The sequence below is a fragment of the Mytilus trossulus genome, chromosome 11 (assembly GCF_036588685.1).
Source record: "Mytilus trossulus isolate FHL-02 chromosome 11, PNRI_Mtr1.1.1.hap1, whole genome shotgun sequence".
Lineage (NCBI taxonomy): Eukaryota > Metazoa > Mollusca > Bivalvia > Mytilida > Mytilidae > Mytilus > Mytilus trossulus.
Window position 1 is genome coordinate 67576171 of NC_086383.1, and position 25188 is coordinate 67601358.

Here is a 25188-nt window from a genome sequence, read left to right on the forward strand (position 1 = left end):
AGTGAAAGAATTTAATTTGCTGCTGAATAGTGTCGCTGGATATTTGGAAGATGGCGGATTACGATGGTAAACAACTTGGTTGCTGACCAAAATATTGCTGTATTTTTCATATTGACATTAGCTTGTCGAAGTCATGTTAAAGCTTCACTGCAACAATAATTCATCTTTCACATAAAATTTAGTTTTAGATTACCAGACAACCAACAAAATGTTTATTTTTTAACTTTGAAAATAAGTTTTAACAACTGCCGTGAGCTGGTGAGTGGCACAGGCACTTGTTTCTATCCAAGTGGGTCTTCCCATGGATAGAAACAAGTGCCTTTGGTGAGAGGGCCTGCTTTTACTTTAGGGACACCATCAACTTATTTTAATGGCACATTAGTGATATAATTACACCTTATTTAAAAAAAAGGCCAGATTTTGATTGGTTGGTAGCCGGTGTATTTTTCACATATATTATTCTATCTATATATCTGGTTTTCCTCATTTCAAACGAATTAGCCTGTTTTTTACAACTATTACTGGTATCGGTGAAAATGCCGTGGTATCGGCCATTTTGGATACTCATTTAATACACATTATCGCTAATTCTGGCTGACCCAGCCGCTTGAACTTTTGACACATACAACAATCACTTTCCATTGTGTCATCAGATTTTTTATTTTATGACATCAAAATTTTATGGCAACCTGTGTGGTATCCAGCTGTAATAGCGGACAAATAGTGATAATTGAGGTGTAAATGAGGCAGGCAATACCAGTGTAAGAGGACAAAGTCTGTATGATTTTTTTTCTAATTCAATACATTCCTTTCTTAATTTTATTTAAACTTCAAAATCTGTTTAAAAAAATTCTGATTTTGGCTCTGTTGTTAAAAAGTTTAGCATGTTTAATTGTGACGTTATTTAAGTTATGTCATGTATGTATGATTAATATTCAATATAAACATGGTAGACCAAAAAACACTATCATCAGGTAAAGTTTTTTCATATCAAAAAATTATTAAATATGAAATTGGTATTGTGTTTGTTCTTATAAGTTGTATACACCTTATCGCTATTCCCGGCTGACCCAAGAATCTGTTCTGCTTGAACTAATGACGTCTTTTGATGGGGTTTTTGTTGCTTATTCTTTAGCATGTTTAGTTTTCTACGTTGTGTGTGCTATTGTTGTCTGTTTGTCTTTTTAATTTTTGGCCATGACCTTTTCAGTTTATTTTCGATTTATGAGTTTGACTGTCCCTTTGGTATCTTTTGTCCTTCTTTTATATAAATCACTTTTCCATTGTGGTGTCAGATATTTTGTACAATTGTTGTATTACAAATGTATTATGGTGTCAAGATTTTATGGGAACCTGTGTGATATGTCCAGTAATGGTAGACAAATAGCAATTTCACTAGGCTGATTAATATATCAGTAAAAATATTTTACTCAAAGTCTCGTCAGACAAACAAGACTGGAATAAGGAAGTACAAAATGTAGATTTCTGTGCCAATGCATATATATATATATGTGATAAAATAAAAAAGTCTGAAAAATAAAAGTGAACTGAGAACAATTTAAAATCATTCTTCATGTTAGTCAATGTTACATGTAGCTATATATAGTAGACTGATTTTTTTGTGGGAAATTTTTCAAAAAGAAAAAAAAATAGATTTGTCTCTGTTTTTTTTTATTTTTCTACTGTAATAGGAGACTTTGTCCTCTTATTACCCTCAGGAGGTTCTTCTCATGATTTGATTGATAGCTCTAGGTACATGTAAATCAAAAACTGTAAAAAATACAAAAAAAAACAAACTGATCTATAAAGTTGAAAAAGAAGTCTTTATTTTTTACAAATGAGTTATTTTAGAATGGATTGACAATCATGTTTATGTCATATATACATGTACCATGACGTTACTTAAAGACAGTGCTAATCATGCTAAATTCCCCATTTCCATTCTCAATTTTATAATAAATAAATTAAAATAATACATGTATAATTCCTAGATAGTCTACTTATAAATCCTAAAACTAATGCATAAAAATGTACATGTATGTGCCTTTCAGCCCTATAGATGTCCCTTTACCTGTTCAGAGAGCTTCAATCAAAATCTATTTGGTGTAATAAAACAGATATCTCATGGAGGGGTTAATAGTCATAATTGTAAAAATAACAGTCTTGGGACCACAATTCCCTTGCCTTGTGGCTTGGGAAATTTCACAGTCCCTTGACTGACATTTATGCAAATACTGTTAAATTAACTCCTGCCAACTCACCTAACTTATGGAAATAAATGAAATCTAGATACATTTATAATAAAGGTCTGCAAACTCGCTAATATATAAAAACTTAAATTGTTTGCCATATTTTTGAGATAACTGTATGTATTGTATTTTAACCATCACACAATAATTCTAGTTCTTTTAAAATTTAATACTTTGAATAAATTTATAACTCCATACTTTTTACACATTTATTCTATGGTCCTCAACTTTTTACACAAACACAAATGGTTAAGCTCAGTCACCGTCAGTCACTTGTTAAAAATACATGTACATGTAGATTATGATACATGTTCAATTTCACTATGCACACATAGATTTTTGTTTACCTACATTTTTTGTGTTCCTTAATTGGCGGTGCATTAGGGATAATGACCCAGATATTGAATCCCATGTTACAATAAGCTGGGGCCTTACAGAGATAATGAATCCCATATTCTGATGACTGATTTGTTTTTTTTGTAATTGGCAGGAAGAACAAGTTTGCATCAACATGTACATAACCTTTTAAATTGCACTTTAAAAATATTGTTTTGGGGAAATTTGGCATGCTTAGTATGACATCATTATCACTGAACTGGTATACATATTTGTTTAGGGGCCAGCTGAAGTGTGTGGTGTGGGAGTTTCTCGCTGCATTGAGGACCCATTGGTGGCCTTTCGGCTGTAACTTTGTCTGTTCTATGGTCAGGTTGTTGTCTCTTTGACTTATTCCCCATTTTTATGCCCCACCTACGATACCGTTCGTCCCGCTTCAGGTTAAAGTTTTTAGTTGAGGTGGTTTTTGATGAAGTTGCAGTCCAATCAATTTGAAACTTAGTACACATGTTCCCCATGATATGATCTTTCTAATTTTAATGCCAAATTATAGTTTTGACCCCAATAACATGGTCCACTGAACATAGAAAATGATAGTGCGAAGTTCAGGTTTAAGTTTTTGGTCAAGGTAGTTTTTGATGAAGTTAAAGTTACATCAACTTGAAACTTAGTACACATGTTCCCTATGACATGATTTTTCTAATTTTAATTCCAAGTTCTGACCCCAATTTTCACGGTCCACTGAACACAGAAAATGATAGTGCCAGTGGGGCATCCATGTGCTATGGACACATTCTTGTTTTATTCTCAATTTTATTGTACATTATGTAAGCATGGTAAGGACATGATGATTATGATCAATAATGACATTTTACAATAAAGGAAATTTTATATATAGATACACATTTATTTCAGAAAATGCATTGAACTTAAAATCTTTTTATAAATTTATACAAATTTTTTCTTGTTTTGAATTTAACTTAAGAAGTTTCCCATAGATGGATTTTAGAATGAAGAAAGGCTGAACCACTGAAAAAAATTTGACTGAAAAAATGTGTTTACCTAATGTACCATCCCGTATTAACGTATGAACGTATTAGGAAAACTGAAGCTATTTATTCAAACACCTTGTTAAAGAATTTGCGATTCATTTTATAAAACTTAATTACATTTTTTGTATCTTGATTATCTCCCCTCTAAATTTTCAAAAAAAATTAAGAAAGAAAAGTTTGATTTATAAAAATCATTTTGCTTAAAAATGGGTTCATTTTTTTTTTAAATCAGGTAAAATCAATTTCAGTCGCTGCTGTCAAGAGAAACCTAAGATGACAGGGTACTCATATACAGTGATACTACTTTAAATAATAAACTGTGTATCTTTAGATAATTTGATTTATATCTAGTATTTACATGGAGATGTTGTGATAAACACAGATACCGCCCAGAATTATTGTAATGCAGCGTTGCAATCTCTCGGCTTAAATGAAAAGAAGCATAGTGTACACAATATCATTAAAGAATTTAAACCACCACCCTTATTGAGCTGTGCTAATCTCAAGTATCATTTATTTCCATTTATAGGACTTTTAAATGAGGCATAAAGTACACAGGCTTCTATTTAAAAATAGTTTAAAGATCTAATTACAGATAGCGTGTGGAATTTTGAATATATTTAAAATTAGACCTAAATTGAAATTGAAATTGATTAACTTTAAATGAAATGGAATGTTTTTAAAATATTTATTTAATTTAATTTGTTAAAAATATACAGGCCAGAAAGTAGCACAGGATAGCTAGCCATGACAATCGATGCTTTTGAATGGGGATATCTGGTTGGAACCCCCTTTATCCTGGGTTGAGAAGCCCCCTTTATCCTGGGTTGAGAAGCCCCCTTTATCCTGGGTTGAGAAGCCCCCTTTATCCTGGGTTGAGAAGCCCCCTTTATCCTGGGTTGAGAAGCCACCTTTATCCTGGGTTGAGAAGCCACCTTTATCCTGGGTTGAGAAGCCCCCTTTATCCTGGGTTGAGAAGCCCCCTTTATCCTGGGTTGAGAAGCCCCCTTTATCCTGGGTTGAGAAGCCCCCTTTATCCTGGGTTGAGAAGCCCCCTTTATCCTGGGTTGAGAAGCCCCCTTTATACTGGGTTGAGAAGCCCCCTTTATCCTGGGTTGAGAAGCCCCCTTTATACTTGGTTGAGAAGCCCCCTTTATCCTGGGTTGAGAAGCCCCCTTTATCCTGGGTTGAGAAGCCCCCTTTATCCTGGGTTGAGAAGCCCCCTTTTATAAATGGCTAGATTGACTATGTACTTTTTCTTAGCCTTCATTGTAATCTTGTTAATTTTTCATTTTGAAAATGCAAACTCAGTCAGGGTGATCTTAAAGGGGCACTAGCTGTCAAATCCATGGTCACCGATTTGACTCAAATTTCATATTTGATTGATAACAATGTAAAACATTTATCCAAACTACCAAAAGTTTAAAATAAACAGTCTACAGAGCATGGGGTAGATAATATGTAGGTTTGTTTCGTGTGTATTTTAGTCCAGACGCCATCTCAATTAACTATCGATTTGACCTCAGATGACCATATATAAGCGATGTAATATAAACATAAATAAAGATGTGAATAGATTAAACCAACACATACAATTGGATTTTAATAGGTCTGTTTGATTTTATTTTATAGATTAAAAATATATATGCTACTCTTTGTTTTAAACCGTATTAGAATGATTTTTTATGGATCGAATCAGTAATCAAATGATTTATTGTAGTTTAACTTTCATTGTTGACTTTCTTTTTCTTTAAATAACCAGAACACATTTACAATGCATGCGTTGGCAATCCGTAGCTAGGGGTTAAATTAAAGTTCACATGAATACGGATTTAATGAGGTCGAGTTATTCACTTGCAAGTGAATAAGTAATTATCAATGTTTCTTTGCTTAATTTGACAAAATTCAACCATTTTGGCTGCTAAAAGCGAATTATTATTTCACTATTTCACCTTCATTATTGATTGAACAAAAAAAAATCTTACTTTGGATTTTTTGTTTATCTCGTAGCTAGTGCCCCTTTAAGGGTTTTTAGGAAAAACATCTACATAATAATTAATCTAGTAGATGATATTGTGGTCATCATGGTCATTAAATAAAAGATTTTTTTTTCATGTTATGATTATTTGACAGTACATGTGACTAGCGGGTCTAAATCAAATTTTTAATTTAATATAGGATTTTGTTATATTTTTCTATAAATGAACTTTATCTTATACTTAATAGAAAAATGGGAAAAAAATTGGGTCACCGTTCAATTACGCTCACAATCTGTCTTCGAAGAAGCATATAATTATTAAATGTCCTTTTTTTCTGTTGAACTAATAGGAGAAACAGCAGTAATATTGAAATAAAAAAAAAGAAATAAATTACAGAAATCGCTTTAATTTTACAATTATTTAGTTTATGTACAGCTTATTCGAAAACAACACTAAAAAATATAGGTCACCGATGAGTTAAAAAAGATATTTTAATTGTAATGCCAAAAAATGGCATTTTTGCACCAAGGGGAGATAATTTGGAGCTTTGACAATGATATATTCTTTTAAAAGTCATCTGGGGCCAAAACGAATTGATTTTTTGGAATGATTTTTGTACCATATCATTAAGTAACAACTACTAAAGGTAATAAATAAAATTTGTAATAAAAAATAAAAGTTTAAATTTTTTCTGAAAATCTTATACCCGCGAGCCTCCTTAACATGTTTAAAAAAACTAAATACATAATTTAATGCATGTTTTACACAATGTATAATGACATATCATTTATGAAATTTCTTTTTAAATCTCATGACCTGCAAAGACTTGTTGGACAGTTGTTGTAATTTGATATTAGAGATCTATTACCGGGTCTCTAACTCACAAACTTGACATAAAAGTCCTTCGGACTTTTATTCAGTTTGTGAGTTAACCGCCCCGGTTTACACATCAATAACCTCTAGAAAAAATGTGTTTAATCCTTATAATTCTTCATCCAAACATACGCGATTATTAATTTACATTATTACTTTGATGGCTACTATATGTACCATCAAAAGCACAACGGCATGTTGTAACTAAGGAGTACGCCGCCATCTTGAATTTCTAAAATAAACTCAAATGTTCGATAAATGCAACATAATCTAAAATGAACTAGCACCTACCTCAAAAAATTCCTTTTAATTAGATACTATGCGAATTGGAAGCGCACAAGTAACGAAATAATCTTCCGTCTGAAAGTTTTCAATCGTATGACGTTGTGTTTTGCCATAACGTAAATTCGCAAAATCATTCGTGAAATTTCCCGGAAATTTATTTAAATTATATTTTTATACATTTTCGAAGCTTTAGTGCATTTATTTTATTTCTTTTTCTTGGTTATATATGCATTAGAATAGAAACAACTGTTATGCAATTGTTTTAAAATCTCAACTTGCTGAAAATCTCAGTATCCCTGCCAAAATGTGTATCGCGCATGAATAGATTACAAAAGTAGTTTCGGAAACATGGTTTATCGAAGTGTAAACCAATAGAAAAAGTCTACTTGACCAATCCAATTCAAGTATTTATAGATATGCAAATGATATAAGAATTATATAAGATTAAATGATTTGTCTATGAATGGATCAGTTGTGTATCATAACACGTCAGCTGTTTTCTCCGTTTAATAAACTGTTTGTCAGAAAGTTTTGTCAAATATGAAATGTTGCCAGTTAAATAAAATATACATCATAATACATTGAAATTGAAAGGGTGACATGAAAGACAAATGAGTTTTTTTTTTTTAAATAACGCCGGGTTAAATTCAGTGCAAAGTTGATTTAAACAAAATGCAATATTATATTTTAAACTATATTCATATAATGATATCTTGTTACATGTTACAATCAAACTTCTGTAGATTTAATGCCATAAAAAGAAGGATGTTTACTGAAACCTGAAGGTCACTATAAATAAAAATTATATAAAATGTCAGTGCAGCAATTTTAATGTATTATTGATGAAAATTTTTGGAGTCCTGGCCATGGCCTTGAAGGAATAAAACTTTGCTCAGTGCTCAGATCACAAAAATCATGCTCGAAACAAGAAATCCAGCAGTTTGAATTGTTGATTTTCAAGTCTGAGTACAAAAATCATGCTCGAAAGTTTTATGACTGTGAGGCCTGGCCTTGCAGTCATAAAACTTTCAAGCACAATTTTTGTACTCGTACTCAAAAATCAACCAATCAAAATACTGCATTTTGTGTTTCAAGAATGATTTTTTTTTTTTAACTTAGACATGTTAGAGCACAAAAATCATGCTTGAAACATGAAATCCAGCATTTTGACTGGTTGATTTTCGAGTACGAGTACAAAAATTGACTCAAAATTTTAATGACTGCAAGGCCTAGGCGTTCCGTCATAAAACTTACTCAGTACTCCGAGTACAAAATAAGTTCTCGAAACACAAAATGCAGTATTTTGATTGGTTGGTTGAAGTTCTTGAATCTGAGTACAAAAATCGTGCTCAAAAGTTTTATGACCGCAAGGCCTTGCCATAAGGTCATAAAACTTTCAAGCATGATTTTTGAACTCTAGACTCGAAAATCAACCACTCAAATTGCTGGATTTCATGTTTCCAGCATGATTTGTGCTCAGAGCACTGAGTAAAGTTTTATGCCTTCAAGGCCTGATGTACAATGTCCACATGTTAATCGAAATTCAAAAATGATACTTTTTAATTTGAAATGCCAGAGGCATGATCTATCTCATTTGGTCTCTGGTGTCTCGTTGGAAGCTGTCATACCACATTTTGTTTTTTTTGTTAATACATTCATATTTGTATGCATACTGCCTCATCATACCTTCTATATCCTTTCTTAAACACTTAAACATTTATAAAAGCAACAACCAAGTCAAAAGTTTCTTCAGATATTGACACAATATATAATCTGCTCTCAACAAAACATACAAATCCCGTTGGAATTGTTTTACATTACCGGTACTAATTTTTGGGGCCCCTTATAGCTTGCTGTTTGGTGCAAAGGCTCTGTGTTGGAGGCCATACTTTGACCTATAATGTTTTACTTAAATATAAATTGTTATTTGAATTGAGAGCTGTTTCATTGGCACTCAAACCACATCTTCCTATATCTATATAAATATATGTACTGTTTGCTACATAGTTTCATGTAAATATTATGACAGTTTCATGCACTTGAAACACAACATAATATAAACATTTAATAAAACAAATTAAATAGACCAAAGAGTTGCATCAATATAATCTATACTTTAACTTAAATGAAATAAAATGTAAACTTTAAAGTACTTTTATTTGAGTGTATTACAAGTTAAGAATTTTAATTCCATGTGATTCATGCTTGAGTTATTTTTGACAATACTATTGATGTCCATTAATTGTTACTGTAAATAAAATCAATATTATGACTTAAGGTAAATTATCTGATTTCTATAGAAGAGATGATGATTTGTTCATCACACAAAAACAAATATATATGTCTGATGTATCAGGTAAAAGCAGGATTGTTATTTTTCCCACTTCAATTTTTCCGCATCAAACCAATGCTATTCATCCAGATCAGCTAACTTTCTAAAATGTACAATGCATAACCTTTTGAATTTATTAATAATTTGTTTTGTCCTGAGTATGTATGAAATATTTGCCACTGGACAACAAGGGAACAGCAATCAATGGATCTTTTTATGGGTTCATTAATTTGTTGAACAATTTAGTTGGAATTTATTATTTATTGTCAGAAGTGGTGTCATTAGTTTTCTCTAATTCTTGATTTATACTTTTCCGGACCTGTTGATTATTTTTGTCGAGCCTTCGACTTTAGTCGAAAAAGCGAGACTAAGCGATCCTACATTCCGTCGTCGTCGTCTGCGGCGGCGTCCACAAATATTCACTCTGTGGTTAAAGTTTTTGAAATTTTAATAACTTTCTTAAACTATACTGGGTTTATACCAAACTTGGCCAGAAGCTTGTTTATGATCATAAGATAGTATCCAGAAGTACATTTTGTAAAAATAAAATTCCATTTTTTCCATATTTTACTTGTAAATGGACTTAGTTTTTCTGCGGGGAAACATTACATTGACTCTGTGGTTAAAGTTTTCAAAATTTTAATAACTTTCTTAAACTATTCTGGATTTCTTCCAAACTTGGACAGAAGCTTGTTAATAATCATGAGATAGTATCCAGAAGTAAATTTTGTGAAAAAAATAAATCAATTTTTTCCATATTTTACTTTTTAATGGACTTAGTTTTTCTGGGGGGAAACATTACATTCACTCTGTGGTTAAAGTTTTTAAAATTTTAATAACTTTCTTAAACTATCCTGGGTTTGTACCAAAATTGAACAGAAGCTTATGTATGATCATAAGATAGTATCCAGAAGTAAATTTTGAAAGAAAAAAAACCCCACTTTTTGCATATTTGACTTTTAAATGGACTTAGATTTTCTTCCAGTTAACATTACATATGTGTAAAATCTGCATTTAAAGTTTTGAAAGCATTTGTTAGATTCATTAACTATGCTGGGTTTTTACCAAACTTGGAGAGTAGCTTCTTATAATCAAAAGATTGTATTAAGAGGAATATTTTTATTGATTTTTTCCTCATTTTTGTTGAGCCTGTGATTTACAGCAAAAGTAGGCGAGACACTGGGTTCCGCGGAACCCTTACAAATTTTTATTTTATTAACGTGGTGTTTCTTTGAATAAGTTTCAGATGATGATTCTCCGATAAATTTTTTTTTTTTTTGGAGAAAACATATGAATCACCCTGTCTGTCCGTCCTTTTATCCATGTGCCTTGTAAGCAGATCTCCTAATTAACTAAAGGATATTGCTGAAACTTTACTTAACCTGAGGATTTGCATGTTAAAGAATAAATTATGGTTGAGGGGAGATAATCAAACATGCAAAATTTGTGGTGGACAATAAGGATATACCTGTTTCTCTTATAAATGTATATGGTTGTGGCTTGTCATCTATTTCTTGTAGTGGTATGAAGAGATATTTCTTGTAACACACTGCACTGATAGCACAATACAATGTATGTACTGGTAGCAGACTGTTTGAACTGTAGATATTTGTATTTTTTATTGAATCTAATATAAGTATTTTTTTTTTTTTACAGTTGGAGTGAGGAAGCCCTGTAGAATTTGTGGTAGACAGTTTGTTCCAGAATCATTGGTAATTATACAAAAACTGTCTTTGAGGCATGTTCTTTATTTTTAAGGAATGACTGTAATATTATATTTTTTCTGTCTATTCAAAATAACATAAAGATGTGGTTCACACTGAATAATGCGCGTAGCGGGTTATTTAACAGTTTGCATCACATTTTTTATGTTATTTCGAATAGACAGAAAAAATATTACAGTCATTTCTTATAATTGAATTTAAATTCCATTTTAAACCGTAGAAAACCATGAAAAAACTTTGATGACGTCACAGTCACATGACTAAATTATGTCTATGGGCTGATAACAAAATAATGTCAGCCAATCAGAAGACGTGTTACATCCAAAATTAAATTATAAAAATATAGACCAAAGAGAAAAAGCAGATCAAATGAATGGACGATTACATGTTATTATATCCCTGCTTTATGTTTGTCTATTTCTCCTGATCCTGGATCTCCTCATACATTGTCATACCAATATTGTAAATAAAATAGTATACAATTACTGTCTTTTGGTGAGGTAAATGTGTGGTTTTATTGACTTTTGAAAAACTGTTGGCCTCAGTGAATATCAGTTTTTCAAAAGTCAATAAAACCACATATTTACCGAAACAAAAGACAGTAAATGTTTTATTTCATATTCCGGGAGAAATTAATGTAATGGAAAATATTTACTCAAATTAATTGTACATCAAACGTTTTTTTACCAAAATTATACTCGTAAAAGCATGAGACGTTTTGTGTGGTGAATATTCTTTTTCCGCAGGTAAATATACTTATTTATTCAAAATCCCATTCATATAGAAAAACCTACTTATATTTTATCAATATGGAATAAAATTTTATATTGACTGAAAAAAAAAAAAAAAAAAAATTTCTTTCCAGAACATTTAAGAAATGTTCATGACATTGATGAAAACAATTTTGTTTTTATAACAATTATTTATATGACTTAAAAAAATGTTGTTAACTGGTAACATGATTTAAACGATGAAACATTTAATACTGTACTGTGGATTATTTTCGTGGTGTGTAGATTTTCTCTTATTTTCGCGGATAGAACAACATTACCAAAATAAGTTCTGCCAATTTAACATGTTTAAAAGAGCTAATGCATAGGTATCAATAAAAGTTTTGAATCCACCAAAATATTTCGTACACCATATTGAATGAAAATCACAAAATTTTACACCCACGGAAATAGCCTGTTATACAGTATGGAAATGATTTCTAAATTTACAGAATTTTATTTGTAGTCCAAGCATGAACCAATTTGTAGAAAGACTGCAGCAAAAAAGCCTAAAGTATTTGATTCAGCCAAACAGAGGGCGGAGGGTACAGAAGTCAGCTATAAACAGATAAAACAGTCTCAGAAAAAGGTAAGCCTCCTCGGTGGAGAAAACATTTGGTTCAGCTGCACAGGACCCAGTGCTTTTTTAGGTTAATTATGAAAACAGGCAAGATCCTTATTACACACACAATCTCACAAAAAGTAAGCTGCAATTGTATGATCAGTTTGTACTAGGTAACAACAATTCTTGGTAAGTCTGATTGTACATGTATAACCACTAAAGTTTGAATCAGCTAAAGGATTACCAGGTGAGTAAAAAGGATTATTTGAAAAAAAGAAAGCAGATATGTAGACTTTAAAAGTAAAGGGAGATTACTCTTTAAGAAACTGCTGTTTTTATTATAAGCAGTTTCTTCATTGCTTTATAAGCTTTTTAGTGAAACAGAATTTTCCATTTATATTTAAAAATACGTACTTGGTAGCTTAGAAAACAATTATAGAATTAATTTACACAAATGTACAATAGATATGTAGGAGTTATGTCTCTTATCCTAGGTTTACCTAATTAATCTGAACCAAGATTTGGTATTATTTACATGTATTCTTGTCAATATTAAATGTTATAACTAACTTATCGACCAATTACAGGCCAAGCAAGAGGCAAGTATAAAAACAAACAAAGCATTGAAACAGTCAATCTCATACTCAAAATCTTATTTCACTTTCTAATCAAACAATCTAATTATAATTAGTTCTCCGCACTTTCTCCTCGTTGTTTATATGTCACATGTGGGCCTGCGCAACATATAACAACAAGGAGCAAGTGCTGAGGACTTGTTTTGATTAGATTGATTATCAAATTCTTATGCAGTGATTTTTGGTAAATTTTACACTGAGAAATGTAAGTTTTAGTTCTTAGCCTTCATTGTCAAAGATTCTGGAAATGTCAAATGGGATATTTAAAAGTAAACAAAATGACATGCTCAGTAGCAAAGGACTAGATTATGCTAATTTAGAAATTATACTGATGAAAAATATCTTTCGTATTAAAATTGAAAAGTCATAATGCATCTGAATATTTGTGAACATATGTCCTTGATTTTACAGTTGCAAATTTAGTTACATTGTAGTATGGCTCTATTATACATTGCTGCCAGACTCAAATTTGCAGCATTTAAATCAATGGTTTGTGTTGACTAGTCTTGGAAATACAATTATTACTTATTGGCCAAATAAATAAATCTTAAGCTTATCAAGAAAAGCTATATATATATACAAGATGACATTCTTTTTCTCTTTGACCAGAAAATATTTCATAAAACTGAATTGGAACAATTTGTGACTTGTCTCTAATTATTCCAAACAAAAATGAAACTAAAAAGTAAATTTTAAATGAACTAGAAAAAATTGAAAAAAAAAGATTTATTTAGTTGGCTTGACTTGTACAATTTAGGAGTAAATGAATATGATCATCGATAGGATTGTGACTATTAAAGTATGACTGTTAGGTGTACCCATCATTGTCGTAAATCATGCATCTTTAAGACTCTATAGAATATATCACTATGAACCAAATATGACTGTCACTACACTGACATATATACCCTTCCATATAGCAGTTGTAATTATTTTTAAATAACCCAGTTAATTACAAAATCCCTGGATTATACGTATACTCCACTGTCAGTTACTGAATTAAATTTGGTGTTATTTTTCTCTTGTTTGATGTTTACCTAGTCTAAAAAAGATTGCTGTAAACCAAGTATTGTGGATTCAGTATTATATGAATAAAACAGTATTTTACACGATATCGCAAATATTAAAACCGCATTTAAGTCAAAAATGACAAAATCGCAATAATAAATGCACACAATGATTTCTGAATTTACAGTAAAACCTCATGCTAAATTTGAATTAATTGCTAATGGGAAGTTAGTCATATCTTTGGTTCATAATGGAGTTTATGGAACATTTATTGTGTCATAATAATGTCAGACAGACTTATCTATCACATTGAGTCTTTGTTGTAGGAAGATAAAAATGAATATCAAATACTAAACAGTTAACTCAACAAACAATTATATTATGTATATCTCTTGAAGAAATATGAAATTATAGAAGAATTCTAAATTGATAGTGTCAAATATTTGTCCTTTTGTATCTTGATTTTGAGAATAAAAATTGTCATTTTGTTGCATGTCTCATCACAAAATGATGCACTCTGGGTAATATTTTCAAATGCACTTAACCAAAAACTCTTAGATTTTGAAACCAGGAATTTTAGATTCTTGAAAAATTAGAGACAATTTATGAATAGATCTTAATGTAATCCTAATTGAGCTATTAATATCACAAGTTTTATTGTTCATTCAGTTTAGCACGGATACAATGATTTTTACACAAACAGAGATCATTGATAAAATGTTATCATGTTATATAAATAGTTAAGTTATTTCACAAATTATTTTTCAGAGGACTCTGACAGGACTGATAATATAAAAAAGAAGTTGTGGTTTGATTGCAAATGAGACAACTCTCCACAAGAGGTCAAATGACACTGGAATTAACAACTATAGGTCTCTATACAGCCTTCAACAATGAGCCAAGCCCATACCCCATAGTCAGCTATAAAAGATCCCCAAATGAAAAATGTAAAACAATTCAGACAAGAAAACTAACAGCCTAATTTATGTATTATTTTATTCATCCAAAATAGGATTACATTTTGTCCTCAAACTTGATATTAAGGACAAATAACAAATGAAAACAACACTTTATAGATTTCATGCATCAGAAGCCTTATTCTGAATTTACCTTCATCAGAGAGGCTCAAAGCCGAAAACTGAATATGTTAAAGCCAATAATGAATAAAAAATGAAACAGTTTAGCTACATTTGTACATATTGACCTAAAAAGAACTAAAAATAATCAACCTAGACATAATTAGATTTGACTGTATATATATATATATATGTTACAGTGAATTTGTATAATCAGGGATTATGTAGAATCCCTGATTTTTCAGGGAATATGTAGAATCACTTAAATCATTAATAATTATATATAATCCCTGAAAATGACCAGTGATTTTACATAATCACTGAACATATTAATAATTATTCTACAAATTCCCTAATATTATTTCAGGGAGTATGAATAATTTAATGATCCGTTGTTTGATAAAAAAAAATATAGACAAATTATCATTTTTTCCTTTCATATTCCTTGCCAGATGAAATAATATTGCTTTTAAACACAGAGGATGATCTTAAAGATATAACCAACACAGTGTTTGGAGATAAAGTTGAAGACTTCAAAATTAATAATATCAAGATTCCCTTTATACATGTTATAGCGATAAATTTACATGAAACAGGCTATTATTTGAACTTGGAATCATTTTTAATTATGGAATTTGCATAATTTCTTGAAATTTTTAATAAATTCCATGTTTATTTGGTATTATAATCTTTTGAGCGGTTTATTACACTTTCCATACAATATATTTTGGTTAGATAGTGTTGTGCGGCACAGAACATTTCAGTACAGAATAAACATGGAATTTATTAAAAATTTCAATAACAAGAAATCAAGCAAATTCCATAATTAAGAATAATTCCAAGTTCAAATAATAGCCTTTTATGTATAGTTTGTTTATTAAAAGCCAGCGTCAAAAAATGGATATTTATGTCCTATTTGTAAATCCACAGAGCATGTTATTTGTGGTACATGTAAAACAAATGGTAAAGAAGATTATGGAACATCTGTTTTTTTGTTTTTTTGTTTTTGTTCAAATGAAAAAGAAATTCAAACAGAGAAAACTTACACATCTAAATGTATAGAAAAACTAAGGATTGACAATTAAAACAAAATTTTAGAGGATGTTGGCATTTGGTGTTATATTCTCATAGCAATTCCACAGGGTAAAAAAGGAAAGAGAATCCCAAAAAAACATAATTGTAATTGTTCATCAGAAGTCTGAAAAAGGATATATCGCCTGGCCAAAAACATGGTATCTTGCTCGAACCAGTTCAAGGTTGCTAATTCCCTTTTTTGAGGGGGGTACCTACAGATGTTTTTACTGAACACTTTATTTCTCTTAGTCGGGTTATAAAATCTTATTCAATATGTGAAGATTTTTTTTCTCTAAAATGTAGATATTTTGGTAAACACAGATGTTTAATATAGCATATCATTTTAATACATTGTGTTTAACATTTTAATATAATGTGCATACCATTTAAAACAATAGGGTTATCATTTTGATATTTTGTGCTTAACATTTTACAATTGATGTTTATACAGTGTAATGCTGTTTTAATATGACTTTTATTAATTTTCTTTAAAAATAAAACTATTTCACCATTTCAGTTATTATGTATAATCCCTGACGTTTTTCTAGTGATTATACATAATCCCTGAAAATTTTAGTGATAATATATAATCCCTAAACTGACCAGTGATTATACATAATCACTGATTATACATAATCACTGATTATACAAATTCACTGTAATATAGAAGGTTTGTAAAGTGCAGTAATATACAATTTATTAAGAAATGAATTCTCTCTTTTCAGGTTGTAAAACCTCCAAAATCTAACTGGAGATTGCAGCATCAAGACTTTATCAATACTGTCAGAGCAGCTAGGGGTGTAACACAGGCTTTGGAAAGAGGAGAACCCCTGCCCCCTCCTCCCCCTCCCTCCATCAACCCAGGTAAGTCAGGGAGGAAACTCAGCTTCTCCTGTCCTCCCACCATTAACCCCTCCTCCTTATCCTCCTATAAACTCAGGTAAGTCAGGAATAAAACTCAGCCCCTCCTCCTCATCCCACCATTAACCCCTACTCCTCCTCTTTCTATAAACCTACATTTTAGGTAAGTCAGTGATGAGACACAGGTTTTGTAGAGAGGAGAACTCCTTCCCTTCCATCCATTAACCCAGGTAAGTCAGGTTTTATAGAGGAGAGATCCCCTACCCCTCCTCCCCTCCCTTCATTAACCCAAGTAACATACTTGAAGTAAGTCAGGGATGTCTCACAGGCTTAAAAAAAAAAGTAGTTACCCTACCCCTCTTCCCTCACCCTTCTTTAACCCAGGTAAGTCATAGATGCCAAAAAGGTTTAAAAAATAGGATTTACCCTACCCCTCCTGCCACTCCCTCTTTTAACCTAGTTAAGCCAGGAATTTTATTCAGGCCTAAATAAGAGGAGATCACCAACTGCTTTTTCACCTCTCTCTATGATTTAAGTCAATATGTAATAGGAAAAACAAAAAATGTAACATGCACAGCAAAAAAACAACAACACAAAAATCAAAGGAACATTGCTTTTATTGCAGTTCTTTATCTCATATTTGTAGTGAAGTCTTCAACAATGAGTAAATTAAAAGTTGAGACAACCTTTACCATGCTTGAGTGGAACAATATTAATGGAACACATCATTTAATGTTAAATTCAGCATATTTTTTTTAAATGAAATATTCTTAAATAGAATGTTAGAAACTGAAATGGCTTTTACTGTAATAGACATTTGGCATGAATGTTTGTTCTTAATTATTATTCAGACTAAATATAAAATGTTCTAACAAAGTCAATCTCAATAAAAGAATTCTTATATTTACCCCCCCCCCCCCAAAAAAAAACATTGTTTTAACATTTTATACTATGTAACGTTGAAATGCTGTTACCTAACAGTGCAAATATTAAGTCCCCAATGTGAAGATAGAATATACTCTTTATTTCTGACTTTTTATACTCTTTATTTCTGACTTTATATACTCTTTATTTCTGACTTTTTAGATTATGAGCAATGTCCTTACTGTGCCAGAAGATTTAATGCTAAAGCTGCTGAGAGGCATATAAACTTCTGTAAGGAGCAACAATCCAGGATACCTAACAGGGCAACTAAGGGCGATCCCAACGCTAAAGCTAAAATGAATGCTCGTAATACGGTAAGATTAAATGATGGCTTGTAATACCGTAAGCTAAAATGATGGCTCGTAATACAGTAAGATTAAATGAATGCTCGTAATACGGTAAGATTAAATGATGGCTCGTAATACAGTAAGCTTAAATGACGGCTTGTAATACCGTAAGCTAAATTGATGGCTCGTAATACGGTAAGCTAAACTGATGGCTCGTAATACGGTAAGATAAACTGATGGCTCATAATATGGTAAGCTAAAATAATATTAAAAAAAAAACCTAGTTATGATAAAATAATGACACTTAATTGAGTTAAGTCAAATTATAGTTCTATATGAAATAAGGAGATTTAGTATGACTGCAAATGAAACAAATATCTGCCAAAGACCAAATGAAAAAGATTATAACAGTATAGGTCAAAGCAGGGCTTCCAAAAAATATTTAAGCCAACCAAACATTTTATATCTGATCCCGATTTTAACCCCTAAGACTTAGTCACAAAAGGCAATTATGGTAATCAGATGGCCATCCCAATGATTGACATTAGATTAAAAAAAAATGATGCTTTGATGTTCTGACGTAAACTGTTAAATTGGCAGTGCATCATTCAAAGTGTGCACATTAGCGTGCTCATATTTGCCATAAACTCTTTATTTGTTCAAAATGACGTTGTCAAAAACTTTACTGTCGTTTTTAAAATCACATTTTCTTAAAACTGGATGTTGACTTGACAATGTTAAAACATGGACCATAAACTATTTAACATATATGTAAAATCTATGTTTGATTACAAAACATGACTGAGTGAAGAAGCTCTTTCCACATTATTTCTTTAACAAAATACTTGAAATGAATGTTAGATACAGGTATCAATGATAATTTTAGCATTTTTGAAGAAATGTAGGATGCATAATTAAATTTCCCACCTGTTCACATGTGCACATATGCACACATGTTCTAGTTCATACAACATAGCTCTGATGATTTTTCATTTTAAACCTTTTTTAATTTTTCATCAAATCATGTTTACAAAACATATTTCTTATAATTTTAATCTTTTGGACTTAATCAATTAGATGCAAACCGTTGAAATGTAAGAAAATAATTTTGAATAGACCGATAAATTTATACGATGTCCGGTACTGAAAATAGTTTACCTGTCACCTGAACAGGTAGATTTCAGCTGTCCAACAACTAATAAGCCTTGATTAAAATTAGAAAGTATTCAATTAGTGGTTGTTTTGATAGTAAATAATCATCATGTCAATTTTATGACCGGAAATGTGTGGATGTTAAAGGCAAAAGGTTGGGTCAAAAAGATCGTGAATTATGTTAAAATGACTGAAAAAGCCTTGAAAACTAAAACGTAGATGACCATGCTTTGCCCAGCCGGACTTTTACTGGACATTATACAATTGTCCCGAATATATGACTGTTTTGGAAGCCGTGGTCAAACCAACCTTTAACAATGAGCAAAACAAATACCCCATAACAAGCTGTAACAACAATGAACAGATATCTAACATTATGTTTTTTATCATTTTTATTTTTTTAACATAAAAGTTATTACAGAAGTGTTCTCACAAAATATAAGTTTCAAGTTATTTATTAACTTTTTATACAAAGGATTTCTCATTTGAACAAAGTTCTGTATTGTATAACATATTGATAGACTGTACTTGTATTTTACAGTATCAGGCACCTAAGCCAAAGGCAAAAGCCAGCCCAGGAGGAGCAGGAGATAGTCCAGGGTATGGCAGGGCACCAGCTTCTCAACCAGGTAATGCATTGTGGGTAAATCATTGGTCTGTACACACAAGTATTCCACCTTTCTGTCATTTGTAATTGGAACAGTATCACAAATATATTGTATACGGTAGATTGTGATTTATATCTTGAAAGAAGAATTTGTTTATTTGAAAATTAAAGGAAGAAACTAAGCGATTACAGATTAATTTATGTCTGAGTTTATTTTTTTAAAATTATACAACAAGAATCAACCAAAAAAGTATGACAGAAAGGACCATTTTCAGTTAATGCATTCCTCAATTTGATTTCTGTTTGTTTTCATGTATGATTTATCAAGACACAAACTTTCACAAAAATAAGTACTGTGGTTACATTTATTTTCGTGGGTACCATTTTTTTATGGATTATGGAGAACTTACATATTCACAATTTATGATCATGGTTTTGCCACAGTCTGCATACAAGCCGATAGAAATTTTTTTATTCATTGAACATTAATTTTGTGGTTCACATGTGACCATGATATCCACAAAAAATTGGTGTCTGAGGAATAATTATGAATCTACACTACATGGACGTTAATTTGAGGATAAGAATGATACTAAGATAAATAGTTACTGAACAGAGAATTCTAATATTATTCCATTTATTTCCCTAGGCAAAAAATTGAAAAAGCCTCTGTCAAAAAAAAGTGACAAACAAGCAACGAAGTCCTCATCGTGTTCTATCTTATGACAAGGTATCTGAGACGTGTTTTATCCTTAATTAGAATGCTATTACCGAGGACATACAGGGTCGGCACTCGTCTGTTCTGATTTCTGTTGATTCTGGGTTTTAGGACAAATATTTACTATCACTTTCTCTTTGGTAGCAGCTGTTGGTCAAAATTGTTAAAGAATAATGCCATTTTAGCTCCCCTTTCAAGGCCCTTTAAAAAATTGTTTGGTTTCAGGTTACCCAACTTTACCTAAAAATAAGTGCTGCATACCTGCAAACTGTCACTATTTGCGGGGGATTTCCCCCATAGAGGCTCCCAAATTGAAATTTTTTGAAAGGGCAATTTTGTCCACAATTTAAACAAAACAATTAATTTTACAATGACATTATGCATATAGAAGTATGCAGAAGCCAAAAAACAACATTAAAATGTATTTGTAGGCCCTCTTGAAGGTTGTTTATGACTTATGACAGCCATCTTGCACGCAAAACCCCCATGGGCATTTTGAAAAGTTGGCAGGTATGGTGCTGACCCCTTATTATTGTTAACCATTGTGTGATTACTGACTAGTATCAATGTCTGAATACTTGTTAAAAAAAATCCTTCATTCTAAATTTTTTGGACATGTTACCTGAACCAAACATTTTTTAGTTTAGTCCCACATGGCCATTGTGAGCTTTTGCTTTTGCCTGGCATCCATCGTCTGACTAATAATAACTTCAGAAAGTTTTATATGAATAATAAGTTTTGTCTCGTTTTCCCCCATTTTTTGGCAGATATCAGTTGGTTGTTGACATTCTTTATAACACTTTTTATATGGTCTTTTCATTTAAAACCCATTTGGCAATTGAATTCAAATGTAAACACAATCGTCCTTCAATTGTTTTCTTAGAGATGTATTCCCCTTATGAATTGACATGAATAAATTGTGCATACACTGCATAGTTAATGGGTGAAGGATACAGGCTACTTAGATTCTATAGAACTAAATAAAAAAGCAGGAGATGAAAATATTTATTCAAAATCATTGAAAAATTCTCTATTAATATATATGAGCTGACCTGTTATCCTCATGTAGTAAAATTGTAATACAGTGTACTGCTAAACCAATACTGATGATGGCATTGCAATGCTAACTTACACATGTTACAATTTGATTTAAAGATAATTAAAATTAGTGGAAACTCACATTTAAACACATCTTATTTTTCATGCATGGCCGCCAAGTTAAGGGCATACGATACAGTTTTGATCCTGTATTTACAAGTTCATGAAAATTTGCATATAGGCTATTTTTTACCTGATTAAATCAAATATGTAATAAAAAATATACCTTCATGTGCTACTTTTTGAGTAAAATGAGGTCGAAATTTTGCATATTTGCTCCAAATTCAGATTTGTGGCCGTAATTTCTTTTTCGGAAGAAAGACATAAAATTTTTGTTATAAAAGATAAACACAAATTGTTTTTTGATAAATAATCGGTAATTTCTGTATTTTATAAATATCTTAAAAAATATGCATTTTTTTTATTCAGAAATAACTCTTATTTATCAAATGTCCATGAATTGAGGAAAAAACGTCATTTTTTACTGCATGTTTATCAAATTTTAAAAAATCCTCTATTTACAGTTTTATAACATTTGGGTCACATAATCTCCCTGCAAAATGAAACAAAATGCCGTTTCGAAAAATAGGGGTCCATGAGCTCGTTTCCAAATTAAATCAGTTTGAATGATTAAAATCAGTTTGAATGATTAAAATCAGTCGAAAAATGCATCTTTTCCCGATATGTCACAGTTTGACGTCGCGAAAAATAACAAATTACGTTAGCAACGTCATTACCTTCTTTGTAACTGAATCGTATGCCCTTAAAACAATAGACAAAGCATGTTTAACTATTGACCTTTTTTTTTTAGTTTAATTTTAATTTTAAGTAAAACAATGGCTTTAAGCTAACATATGTTTGTTTCAAACATGCTGTTTTAGCTAGATTAAATTTTAGTATCATGTAGTTTATAGAAACCTAGGTTAATTTAGAGAACTGTAATTAAAATCAATGTGGAGATTTTTTTTTACATTAAAGGACAACGCAATATAATAAATTTAAACTGAATGAGGACTTAAGGTGGTACCCAACACCTTCACTAAAATTAATTTGGTTTGTTTAATTTTCTTAAAATTTTGACCAAGTATTTACTTTGACCCTTTAACAAAAATATAAAAAATTTCAAAAAAATTGAACCAACCAGTTTGTCAGAAAAATTACACTGGTTACATAGCAGTTTGACAAACACTAATTTTGATCATTTAGAAACTTAATATTCCCTTAACAACACAACGTAATTAAAACGTTTAGCTGATTTTACAGAGTTATCTCCCTGTAGTGTTAGGTACCACCTTAAGAAGTATTGTATTGGGGTTATCTTGTGTTGATTTGTTTCTATATACTGAAAACCAACTTATTTTCACGGACACTTTTTATCACATTTAGCGGCTTTAGCCCTTCTTAAGCCAGTTCACAACAATTCTTAAATTTACTTAAAGAAAAAAGATAAAGAAAAGTCCAAGTTTGATAATTTATGACTATATTTATATTCGCAAAATTTTCTACTCATGAAAGTCGCGAAAAATTAATAGCTCTCGAAAAATTGGTTGGTTTATAGAATACCATCGGTATTTTCATTTAATTTAGAACTTTTATTGAAAGAAAGAATTATATATTAGATTTGAGTTGATTAATCTATACAGTTATACATAAAAAAATGTAGGAATTCCATTGGCTACAAATTCCTTGTCAAAATGGGTTTAGTAAGTCTATAATACCTTACAGTATGCATTAAATCTTTAAATGAGACCCAGCTACTACATTACTTAATTATAAACCAATATTTAATCTATCTATTTATCTATTAAAAGCATAAGGCATATATACAGTGTAATTGCCTAATCCGACACCTGAGTATTCCAACATCCTGCTTTGACTGACACATTATCCTGGTCCCAAATTATGCCTATCCTTGCTGAAAAAACCTGAGTATTGGGACACCCTGCTTAATCCGACATTTATACATTTCTTTCTGGTCCCCCTGTGTGTCAGATTAGGCAAGTTACATTGTATATATATTTATGCACATTGCACGTTTTTGGTAGAACCTTTTTCCTAAATACATTCACAGTATATATAACTTATAAAACTCCTTGATAACGATTTTCAATTCTTTTTATAATAAATTTGTCACCAGTTTTCAATATTTTTATCTTTGACGCAGTATTTTGTTTCTTCCTTTATAATAATGTATGGTAATTCTTTCCTTTTTTTCTTGTTTCTGTTATTGTCCATGGTGCTCATTGTTTCCTTTAGTATACATGGTATACTTCTTACCTTATTTCAATTGTATTTTTATTTTGAAATTATAATATTTTTATATACATGTATTAAACATCAATATAGAAAAAGAGTAAAAATCATTTAAATAAGGGTTCGGACATATTTTTGGGAAATACGTATTCTTTTATTATTTTTTGTTACAGATTTCTCCTGTTCTGCTTATAGAATGACCCTATCTTAATAATTATTAAATGATCTCATCTATTGTTAAATAATTTATGACTTTCAGAGTTTTAGCAGAACACACTTAACCTGTTATAGGTAACTTTTGAATTCATGTATTTTCCCATATTAAAGTAAACATCAACATAGTCATAGACAAAATTGCGATAAACATATTACCAATGGTCTTACGAACTAGAAGATGTCTCTCCGTCACATCTCATCTGTCACCCTGCGATGAGATTGAGAAACAGTCTCTGGTTTAAATAACCATTGATAATGTATTAACATAACATTAGAATTATCTTGATAACAATGATTCAGAATAAACATGACATTAGTAATCATGATTCAAAATAAACATTATATTAGTAATCATGATTCAAAATAAACATTACATTAGTAATCATGATTCAGAATAAACATTACATTAATAATCATGATTCAGAATAAACATGACATTAGTAATCATGATTCAAAATAAACATTACATTAGTAATCATGATTCAAAATAAACATTACATTAGTAATCATGATTCATAATATAAAGATTAATTATGTAATGCTATTAGTGGAATATAATCAAAATGACTGCTTCTGTTTTGTTTTTTTTGCAATCCTATTTAATTTCTCATCCTATAATGTACAGAAGGTGTAAGCATGTTTATTGTGATTGAGAACAGATCTCAGATATCTAGTCATAAGTTCCAATATAACTTAACAAATATCATTAATTATACTCAAAACCTAGATAGAGTAGAAAAAGAGGGACGAAAGATACCAGAGGGATAGCTGCAGAACCATAGCTCTTAGGTCCTTATGCTATTTTTTGACTACTTGTGGACTATATGGTCAGCAAATAGTCAGAAAATAGCATAAGGACCTAAGAGCTACGGTTCTGCAGCTACCAGAGGGACAGTCAAACTAATAAATAAAAAAAAGAGGAAAACGCCATGGCTAAAAATGTAAAAAAGACAAACAGACAAACAATAGTACACATGACACAACATAGAAAACTAAAGAATCAGCAACCTGAACCCCAACTTTATTACATCCACCTTGGATGTCCGTTTGTCAAATTTTGCTGGTATGATACACTCTTCCCATTAGCTATTCTGGTAATACATATTAATGATATTAT

At 30.9% G+C, this 25188-nt stretch overlaps 1 protein-coding gene across 6 annotated transcripts in view; it reads left to right on the plus strand.

The window, feature by feature from the left end:
• The first annotated feature begins 37 nt into the window (after window positions 1–37).
• LOC134691454 (zinc finger C2HC domain-containing protein 1A-like) overlaps window positions 38–25188 on the plus strand; it is a 45691-nt gene continuing 20540 nt past the window's right edge. For 5 of the 6 annotated variants that reach the window (XM_063551988.1, XM_063551991.1, XM_063551992.1 and 2 more), the window contains exons 1-7: window positions 38–66; window positions 10763–10818; window positions 12067–12189; window positions 12750–12761; window positions 16681–16819; window positions 17903–18054; window positions 19721–19808. In XM_063551988.1, coding sequence (XP_063408058.1) covers window positions 51–66; window positions 10763–10818; window positions 12067–12189; window positions 12750–12761; window positions 16681–16819; window positions 17903–18054; window positions 19721–19808 — 586 coding nt within the window. In that variant the 5' untranslated portion in view covers window positions 38–50. The remainder of the gene's footprint in view (window positions 67–10762; window positions 10819–12066; window positions 12190–12749; window positions 12762–16680; window positions 16820–17902; window positions 18055–19720; window positions 19809–25188) is intronic. The other variant, XM_063551990.1, reaches the window with a different exon arrangement.